The sequence below is a fragment of the Typha angustifolia genome, chromosome 1 (genome assembly GCF_048772165.1).
Source record: "Typha angustifolia cultivar Huaian chromosome 1, ASM4877216v1, whole genome shotgun sequence".
Lineage (NCBI taxonomy): Eukaryota > Viridiplantae > Streptophyta > Magnoliopsida > Poales > Typhaceae > Typha > Typha angustifolia.
Window position 1 is genome coordinate 4373053 of NC_133239.1, and position 11176 is coordinate 4384228.

Sequence of the window (11176 nt, forward strand, 5' to 3'; positions counted from 1 at the left end):
CAATGTTGAATCGAACTGCTCCAAATTCCAGGAGACTTAATTATTTTCTACCACTCTGGTGTTATAACTGAATATTCTGTAAATTGTATGCTGGTGATGATTCAAAGAATCTGCTTCAGCAGAACCTAGTGTGCAGCAGCAGGTCTGAAGGGGTTTAAACTTTAAAGTAATGGCTAATGGAAGCATCAGGTGACTTCCGATCTATGTACTGAGGATTTCGATTGACAGGTTTAAATAATAGCACACTGGAGATGTGGATCTCAAGCAGGTCGAGCTTCTTTTCAATTCTTTTCAATCCTCATTTCTTCATTCATGTCTAGGGGTTTTGGAGAGAATAAGGTAGATTACCAGGATCTATTAGCTGCTCTTTTTTGTTCCTTTTTTTTAAAAACTGAGATGGATCTATTGGTTGGGTTATAATTTTCGCTATAATCTGATGGGAGATTTGGAAAGAGTGAAGCAAAGAGTACTTTCACGAGTAAACAATGATGGGCTTCAAATATGAATCGGCAATTCTGTGGATTAAAAAAATCTCTTAATCGTGAAGAAAAAAATGTAATTGATTTCTTGAATTTTTCTATTTCAGTTATCTACTTTTCTTGGTGAAATTTTAAAGAATTCTTCCACACTTCCTAAAAAGAATTGAATCTGTCGAACCACTTCCCTTTCATTGCTCGGTGAGGTTTTACAGTAGTGAGCCATATGCATCCACTTATACCATGAATAGTGGTGTTTCATTCGAGATAAAAAGGTGAAGTCCATAAAATGATTGTTTCATAGGCCTGTGCTCCCTTCAAAGGGAAGATTATAGATTTAGGCCGACCTTCGACTGTTAAAGCTGTTGGCTTGCTGCTCCATAGGAGGTTCGGAGCGAAGGAAGAATAAACATAGATCAGATTAATATTTCACATAGAAGGTTAGATTTAATGGCATTTCAATTCACATAGAAGGCCTAGAGGAAAGAATCCAAATACTTAGAAGCTCAAAATCCATATGCGCAGTTCCAGGGATGGCGCATTTGAACAGCTGCAAATTTGGACTGTCATTTTAAGATCAATGCTCCCTGCTTTCTGTACGAAAATCTTGTGTGTACCTTAAACCCACACTTTAAGAGTTTTTGTACGCTTAGACCCACACTTTTAAGAGTTTTTGTACGCATAGACCCGCACTAGAGTTTTTGACCGAATTAGTTTTATTCTAATTTATTTTTATCCAAATAGACTGCTCTTAAATTTAGTATCAGAAAAGATATAATTTACTGTAATCCTAATAAAAGTACTGAACTAATCCATATTTTTTCTCTAAACAAAAATATTTATCAATTCAGCATTTTTGTTTGATCCTAAAATACTGAATTGATTAACGTTTTATATATATATATATATATATATAAATCCTTTTAATTTAATCTTTTAGTAGTTAAAAAAAATTAACAAACGCTAAATTGATTAGTATTTTTAAAAATACTAATTAATTTAGCATATTTGTTAAGGCTACAATGAATTAGACTTTATTTAGTAATAAGTTTAAAAAATAGTCTATTTCGATAAAATAAAATTTAAAACGAGGTCTAGTTTGGTCAAAAACTCTCTAACTGGATAGAACAAGGGTAGAAAAATGAACTCTACACCTTACCTGGTTAAAAAGAAATGTCATTACAAAAAAATAAATTTCCACTTCTTTTATCTCATCTACAGCTCTTTAAATGTCCCGAGGGCAAAATCCAAATCTCAATCTCTTTACAAAATATAGTCCCCGCGGAGCCAACCTGACATTCATTCTCTGACCTCCGTATGTAATCTAAATCCAAGCCAAGCAATCATTTCCATCTTCGGATCACTGTGCAATCCGGAAACCGTATTTGTACACAAATAATGAGCTGCTTGTCTTCAAATCTGAGTCTCTTCTGTTAAGTCACTAAGTTGTTTCTGTTCGATTGGCCTTGGCATCTTCCAAGAGGGCACTTTTTTCATCCTGCAATTGGGTATCTAGGCCTTGCCAATTTTTGTTGCTCGGGCACTGGTCAACGGGATTCTTTGCATTCATCTGACAGAAGCACTCGGGCCATGAGTTTGTATAGAAAGACTCAGGCCGGACACGTTTGTGGGGCCCACCAAACTTTGACTTGGACATGACGCGCCTGATCCGCTCCTCAAAACCGGCTGCATGCCCTTCCTCTCTGTCCATGAATACAGGAGCTAGGGCTTTCCTGTCGGGTTGGATTGTAGTCCGGAATCCGTAGTATAGGCGGTGGCCCATCAGATTGTTAGCAAAGTTACTTGGCCCATCATATGTTGGCAAGAAAATGTCAGAAAGAAGGCAGACCATGTAATCCACAGCAGAACCAACCAATCCTCGAGCATTCTCTTCAAGCTTTTCAGGTCCTACCGAACTATGATTCTCGAGGTGCGGGAACATTGTTCGAAATGGCTTCATGAAGCGATCTCCACCAAAAAGCTCACCAGCAGCAAGATAGATCCGTGTTGAATTATCAAATCCCAGGGAACGCAGAATGAGACCCACCTGCACAGCAGCAACAATGAATTATGAGGATGGAGCTATTTCTCACAATCAACATGTAATAATTTCGATGATCATCCAAGTAAAGTAATTATATTATTTTCTATAAACAGATCAGACCCAGAACAGTTATTGACTGTGATCAGCAGCTTAGCCCAGATAGTAGGTTGCCATTTTATAGGTACTCAAATAAAGGCATCAAAATTAGACACTTAAAATATGTAATAGCCCAATACATGACGATCACTATTTGGTATTCCCCCATGACCAGCATTGATCTTATGTACTGAAAGCCTGTAATATACTATTATGTTCTACAACTTCAAAGAAATATAAAGGCAAGGCTCTAAAGATTAACTTGATCTGAATGGTCTTCTTCTACAAGAAACAAGATCTTCATGTGAGTTCCTTTGTACTTGCACTTGTACATTACAAGAAATGAAATTAAAGACAATTTGCTACATCACAGCACAATAACATATTCCTCACATTCTTCCGAGAAATCACCTTTGACATGCTGAGGTGCTTGTCTATTTTGATACTACAGATATTTTTCTAGAGTATGAGTCACAATTTGGTTGCAACTTGCAACTTGCAACATCCTCCGCAACTTGCAACATCCTCCAGCTAATATCTAATTGATGACTAATCTTAGCTGAATGACAGGAAACTTCAAATAGTCATGGAATAAGGTTCTCTGTATAAGTATCATACTTAAGATGGAATTAGACCTTGGAGAAAAAGTCTCATTCATTATTTTATTATGTTCCTTTTTAAGAGGGATAACTGAAAGATTAATGTACAATAGCTAGGGGTGAAAACAGATCGGATACGGATCGGATAATGCTCAACCCATATCAGGATCCGTATTTTTAGTTCGGATACGAATATTAGACGGATAGCAAAATTTAAAACCATATCCTAACTAAACGGATACGGATAATTTTTGGATAAAGAATTGGATTTTAAACGGATATTGATTAAATTTAAAATAATTATAATATTTTATTTAAATATAATTAACACAAAATTATTAAGAGTTTTACAACAAATAATTTTTTTGTATGTCAAATATATAAAATTAGAGAAATTAATCTCTATAAATGATATATAACGTATTATTAGTAATAATATTAATACTTACTAGTTAAATAAGCAAACTAAAAATTGTAAATCATTTAAAAAAATATACGGGTAAACGGATATCCGATATCCGTATCCAAATCCGAAAAATATATCCGACCCGTATCCGAATCCGATCCAAGTCGGGTCGGATAGCGGGTCGGGTCGGAATTAATCCGACCCGTTTTCACCCCTAACAATAGCTCCAGCACATAAAAAGATGAGCATCACTTGTGTGTTGCCTGTGGTGTTAGAGTAAGGATCTAGAGCCCTCTTTTTGTTGGGTTGTTACTAATTAGGCTGGTACAAATCTGAGCTTGACTTAATTGAGTTGACAAAACTAGTTTCAGTTTGAGTTCAGCTCCAGTAATAAAAATTGTGTGATCAGTTGACAAAACAATTGTTTGACCGGCCTACTCCCAATTCACACTTTTCTGCCACTGGTAGGATTAATATGCAACAAACTAGAAAGATGAAGACTCTCGATCCATAGATTTCTTGATATCAGTGAACATATGTAAATCGGCTCCATTCATTTCTACCCCTCTGTTTGCTATGCCCATGTACATTCACTCATTCAGTGCCAATGAAACTAGTGTACAGGAGAGTTGGACTAGAAATTTTGTGGGTAGAGTCAAACCACAACTCTATCCATGCAAGTTTGATAAGGGAACATCTGAAAAGAATCAAAAGATCCAAAACTTCACAAGTGATCTATGACATTCAAACTGCCTGTGAGAAGAAATCTCTTTTGGATGCTTGAAAGGCTATGCATCAGATAGAATCTTTGAAAATACTAAGAAGATTAAGATTGGCATCCTAAGATATCTATTATATTGATATAAAATGGCAATCCCATTTTATAATGTAGACATCTTCTTTTCTTTTCTTTTTCTTTTCTTTTGTCGTTGTTCAGGATTTTTGATTAAAAACTCTCCATGCTATTTGTTTGCAACATAATCTTATGGTACAAGCTATTAAGGAGAGAGCTATAGCCAAAGCCACCCAATAATAACGACAAGTGTAAGCTTCAGACTGCTAGGCAATCAAGACCCTAAGCTTCAAATCAATTTTGAAAAAAAAAAATCAATGCAACAATATGGAATTCCAACTTCCAATATCAGGTAGCTCAAGAGAGATGGCTAATGTCAATTCCTTTCTGATAACTCCAGTGGAAAGAGCAAATTCCAAAGTTTGATAATACAAACTAAAGATCATTAATGGAATAAAGAGTACTAGTATAGCAACCATGAGATCACCTAAGAGAGATGTTGGATTATCATACATCATACAACATAAAAAGTAGACTAACATTTTGTAAACTGGCAGGTTGTACTGTTTACCAATCCATACACTTGGAAGACTAGAAACTACAAGAAATTTGCATAATGACAAACATAAATAAGAGTACCTCTTCTGGAGTTAACGGGCACTTCCCAATAAGCCTCCTCTCCCTATAAACAAGTTCTTTCTCTGCAAAATTTTCCTTTCGGTATTTGATCAAAATTTTCTGCTCTTCTGGCGTAAATATGTCAATACACCTGAAATTTTCACACTTGAATATGAAAAATGTTTCTCAGACACAACAAATCATGTTACGGAATCTGAAAATTGTTTCACTTTGATAGAAAACCGTATCCATGTCAGTTGGCAATGCGGCATCACGTAATCAAATTAAGACCCCCACCAAAATGCAAAGTCTAAGAAGGGAAAATGTATGCAGTCTTACTCCCATATCTAATAATATTGTTTTTATTTTTCAAGTCTTAAAACCATGACCTCTTAAATGCAAGGGGAAATGTACGCAGTCTTATCCTCATATCTAAGAATGTTTTTGTTTTTTAAGACTTAAATCCATGAGCTCCTAAATGAAGACAAGCCCTACCAAATGCCTAGTGTAGTGCCTGCTGCCCATTAACCATTTGCGTTCCATCAATAAGAATAAAGTACGTATCTACTAGTATGCCTTGTTAATTGCTGAGATATGAAAATAGTTTTCCATCAAATGAGACTGAACCAGCGAACCATGTCACTAAATGTCTTAGTAGGTCAAACTGCAATTGGACTTTATCCTTATTAGCCGAAAATAACTTATTTCGAATTCCAAAATGCTGGTTGTAAGTTTTAACATACCTAATTATTTCACCAAAACAATTAGATGACTGTAAACACATAATCAAACTTAAGATTAGAGTGTAACTAATATTTTAAGCTTGTGTATGGAAAATAAAAATAGTAATATCAATGTCCTGTGCCTGCACTAGATATTTGGTTCATAGTTCATACAAATATTTCTACAGATTTACGAAGACAACCAGCACCCAATTATTTCCACATAATCATCTACATAGGAAGAAAATGTAAGTAGATGACTTTAAACATATAAATCTCACAAAATTCAGCTAAAAACACATACCCAGCAAATGCAAGCATATCCATCTCAAATCGAAGATGTATCGACATAAAATGGCCTTCACTGCGGAGCCTTTCTACTATTTCACCGCTTATTTGCATAATATGAGGCTTGAACCTAAGTGCATGATAATTCACGCGACATCTCAGCCTTTGGAGTTCAGGCTCATCAATCTCCTCTGCTAAACGATGTGAAAAAGGAGTGAGATAAATAGCACCATGCTCTTTCATCTTTTCCAAAGCAAATGTTGTATACCAGCTCAAAGGAGCATCTCTTGGTGGGCGAATCTGGAACAAATGATGTAAGGTTTGTTTCATCAAAAGGAACAAGATAAAAAGAAAGCCAGCATGAATGTGCTCTTAGTACCATCAAAAATTATACTACCACTAGACTTTAGTGTTTAACCTGATAAGATTTCATCTTCTTGCTCTTTCCATTTGAAGAAATTTCTGGAAGGCTTTTAACTATGCGGATATCAAACCGCAGTGTCTTGATAAAATGTTGAACATCATAGATACCTGGAAAACCACTGGGTATTTGTACAAATGTCAAATTAGTAAATGAATGAGTACGCAATACCAGAAGAGGAAAACAATGAGATATATAATAACAAACTATTATTTCGTAATTTTTTATACTTCATATTGCAAAGAAATTTCTAACAATATATAAGACAGAATTCAGTATAAAATGCACAAGAATTCAAAGTTCAGCCTTTTGTATATATATCTACAAACACAGGTCATGAGATCTTAAATCAATTTGAATTTTATTACACATCTATTCATTGGTGATAAAGTTTTTTGTTTTCATGCAGATGAATCTCTGTGTTAGAACAGGATAATAGGTTTATAGAACTATAGGGACCACAAATACATATGTAGTCACCTATATGGATGAATGGACCACATTTTAGAATAGGAAGTTAATTAACTTCATTACAGCTTGCCTTTTGTTGCTAAAATTATTATAATAAAGCATGAACTTTGCTATGCTTACAAACATTCTATGAAAAGTGATGATGTGAATCTTATGGACCCCTGAATTTTCTCTCTCCATTTCACGACCATCTTAATCAATAATGAACAGGATGATGCCACACAATCACTTTTTGTTAAACATTTGTAAAGTGTTTCTGGGCAAGACATTTTTCATAAAGCATCTTTTTCTTGTGTCTTATATATGATAACTACAAACTAACTATGAAAAGGAACCATTTGAAAAGAGTAGTATCAGGATTCAGGACTTGCAAACCAAAATTAAGTACAAGACGTGATTGAAGAATAAAAATGTTACTTGAAGTAAGAGAATCGGAACCATGAACCTTAAAACCTCTACTCTAAAACAGAAGATATTACTAGCTATATATTTATATAGCAACACTACTGTGTTATGACAAGCCCTATTTCTTAGCATATGTTTTCGATGTCCAATGATGTATGTTACTGTCTGGTTATTTGGTGCATTCCACAAAGAATCGGCACTACTGAAATTAATATTGGTGCCTTATCAAATAATTAAACTCCGCAATTTCTTTATGCAATCTTCACCTTATTTTTAAGGTATAACTAATTAACTACAGTATCACCAACGAAGCACCTAGCATCCACCCTTGCACTGAGCTGGATAAGAGTGACATCCACTTTCTTATGAAGACTAGGGAAGCTAAAGGTTTGATTTTTAGATAAATGGCAGAAATATAAGTTTCCCAGTTATTACCATGAATCTAGATATACTTTATACGTAACTATTGAAGGGTAAATCATGTAGATATAACAATCATTAGATATATATTCTTCTAAATTTAAGGATAAATTTTAGGTCAAATTTAGGGGGGGAAACAATTCCTGTTTCACTTAACCAAGACTATGAGCCTTAAATAAGTAAAATCAGTACTTAATTTAAGGTTAGATCATGTAGATCTATCCCTAACTGGTTGCCCAAATTATTCCATATAGGTTCCTCTGTTTTTGGGTGAGATTCAGGGCTACAATGGAAAATTAAATGAATTTCCTTGATTTTTTCCTTGCATTAGAAGTCTCTAACAAAAATAAAAAAATAATTGAAGTTGATGACCAGTAAACCATTTAACCATTCATATCAAATGCTTATGTAACTTTGACGTAAGATTGTATTCCATGTTAATTGCTAAATGACATATTTTCTTACCCCTATGTCAATACAGATAGAAATACAAATATATATATAAGTTATCAACCACTAATTCGAAAGAAAATAAATAGTATCCTGAAGTGACAATGTCAGCAGGAGCATCATAAATTTAAGTATTATTTTTATGACAGTTCAATAAAATATTTGAACTGTTCATCCAAACTAAGAAAAGAAATACGAGAAACAAGACGCTGGATGGTTCCAGACCGAAAGGATCACCTCTCATCACGCCAGAAAGAATTTGTGTCCAACTCAGGCAGCACTAATGTAGCATTCATGATTCTGGCAGCGAGAACAGCATTACAAATCTACACATTCCAGGTAAAAGAATTAAATAATTCATGAAACAGATGGACATAAACAGAATCACACTGATAGAAATATATGTCCTAGAGAGAGAGACTAAGCACTAATACCATAGATGGTTAAACTCAATGATCCCTAAACTAAATATATGTTTCATACCGCAGTTCTTTGTTGATTTAATCCACCATTGCAGCGCACTCGCAAATAACCATTAGTCTCTTTTGAAGGGGCTATAAAACCGAATTGTGAAAGAGACTTGAGGTTAAATTACCAAAGTGTGAAACTATATCAGCATGAGAATACCTAGAAGAGCTTCAAGAAGGTTTTACAAAATGACATACGAGGCCAGTATGAACGTGGCGCTGATGATGCTCTCCAACCACCAGAATTAGCAGTTTTCCACAGCTTATTTACATCAACAGTCTTGACAGATGTCGGCAAGGTGAAAGAAAAAGTGAAAAACATAAATGTCAGAAAGAAAGAAAGAAAGTATAACAATGCGGCAAGGATGAGCGCACATATTTTACCAGCTATAGCAAATGTCATGATATTTAGTGTAAATCACTATCTGGAAAATCATGTATACTATATTGTAACTTTTTCAGGAGTACAATACACAGAAACACTTTTATTAGTACATGTGAATCCACAACGTATTGAACCAAACACAGAATTTTGAATGGATAAATCAAAATTGAGAGAAATTAATGTTAAACAAGGGTAATGATGCTGGATACAGTCACTACCAAACAGCATGAAATAGAAAAGAAAAACAAAAATACAAGATATGATCCTTGACTTGTCTCTTAGTTGCAAGTGCGTAGATTAAATGCTTGTAAGTGGCCACATCTTTTATCAAGCCATAACACCTGATAGGGCTTTACCTAAGAAATTAAGCCAAACAACAGCAAAACAACATACAAGCTTTTTGCTTGGAATATCTACCAAGTACCAACTTACATGCTTATGCCATTCTGATCCTTTATTATTAGAAAATAAAGCTACTTTTATTTTTTCTCGTCCTTTCTATCCTGATTGTTATTGTTCAGTTTGGTAAGACTTGTAAAATTTTCCACGAGAGAAAAAAAAATCCATCCACGAACTGGATTTCAATGGTTATTTCCGGAATTATGCCATTACTTATTTTGGAGTTGCACATATTTCTCTCATACTCTACAGCGTTTGATAAAGAGATATTTACATGCCTAAATAGAAGACACCATTGTACCTGGTATATATGCCCTACATTTCAGTGTGCTTTGGACTATTGATTAACGTAATGGAAAGTAAGCAAGCAGAATTATAAGGACAACCAATACGAAAGAACAGATCTGGTCTAAGAAATGTGAAGTTAGGTCAGAACTCACTGAGACACCTGCATTCTACTTTATCCAGTTATACAAAATTACTCTTTTTTCTTTCTTATATAGAAGATAAAGAACATTCACACTTTAGCAGATCAATGAGACCACACCTGATACTAACCAACAAAACAAAAAGGAAATCGAGAGGAATGGAAAGCAATCCAACCTCCACAGTATCAAACGGGCGAGTGAAGCCGATCGAGGAGAACAGCGACAGGGTGCAGATGACGAGGACGATCGAGGCAATTAAGAGCCGCCCAGCCATCCCCTTCATCCCCCCGCCGAGCTGCCTCGGCCCTGCTCCTCTCCGTCCCCAAACATCTCCACCTCTACTACTGCAAAACAAAGAAAAGTCGAAGAAATTTAGTAAAAAAAGTAGTTCAGATAGATAAGAGATTGAATCCAGATGTAGGAGAAATAAGTTCGTACCTCCTCATTGGATTTGAATCAGCTTCTCTGTTGGAAGAAAACCTAGATCTCTCTCTCTCTCTCTCTCTCTCTCTCTCGCCTTGTTTCGAGAGAGTTGGCGAATATGAAATGAGATTGGAGATGGTGGTTAGGTTAAGAATGGCCTGCCGCTGGGAGAGATGACACTGAGGACGTCCGTATAATTCTTGCCTAGCATGTTTACGCCTGCTGCTGAAAGTTCTTGATCAAACTAGCTCCGTTCCGATTTAATTTTATGGACATAGGTTATTCTTCGAATTTATTACTAAATAGAATCTAATTTACTATAGCCCTAATAAAAATATTAAACAAATTAATATTTTATTTTTAAATAAAAATGCTAATCATTCTACATTTTTGTCTAGTTCTAATACGCTGAACTGATTAGCATTTTATATATATAAATCTTTTTAACTTAATCTTTCGGTAGTTAACGAAAAAAAATATTATTTAGTGATAAAAATGCAGAAATGATTAGTATTTTAAAAATATTAATTAGTTTAGCATCTTATTAGAGCTACAGTGAATTAAACTATATTTGATAATAAATTTGAGAGAGAGTTTATTTTGATTAAAAAAATTGAAAAGTGGTCTAGTTTGGTCAAAAACTCTATTTCTCGACCGCAGTCTGTTGTGTGCATTTCAAATACGAAATGTAAAAATCTTCAATAATCGTATACTTGGCGGCATGTGACTATCATCTTATATTGCATTTTTTTCTTTATAAAAAAATTAAAATAAATATTTGGCATTATTAGATTTGTCACAAAAATTATTTTTTGTGTTGATTGCACTTAACCCTCTTAAACTATCACATTTTTTATAATAAATA

General features: G+C 34.5%; 1 protein-coding gene across 1 annotated transcript; it reads right to left on the minus strand.

Moving 5' to 3' along the window:
* Window positions 1-1595: 1595 nt before the first annotated feature.
* On the minus strand, window positions 1596-10535 carry LOC140767320 (O-fucosyltransferase 1-like). The gene is made up of 9 exons (XM_073107183.1): window positions 10327-10535; window positions 10064-10232; window positions 8875-8956; window positions 8693-8763; window positions 8447-8535; window positions 6461-6584; window positions 6059-6342; window positions 5054-5183; window positions 1596-2523 (listed from the first exon to the last, which is right to left on the minus strand). The coding sequence occupies exons 1-9, from the start codon at window positions 10332-10334 to the stop codon at window positions 1918-1920; spliced, it is 1563 nt and encodes a 520-aa protein (XP_072963284.1). The 5' UTR covers window positions 10335-10535; the 3' UTR covers window positions 1596-1917.
* Window positions 10536-11176: the final 641 nt, after the last annotated feature.

Coding starts and splice junctions, on each gene's coding strand:
- LOC140767320 (XM_073107183.1), bottom strand. Junction 8,957..10,063: donor GCCCGTTTGATACTGTGGAG/GTTGGATTGCTT, acceptor ACATCTGTCAAG/ACTGTTGATGTAAATAAGCT. Junction 2,524..5,053: donor GCCCGTTAACTCCAGAAGAG/GTACTCTTATTT, acceptor GCTGCTGTGCAG/GTGGGTCTCATTCTGCGTTC.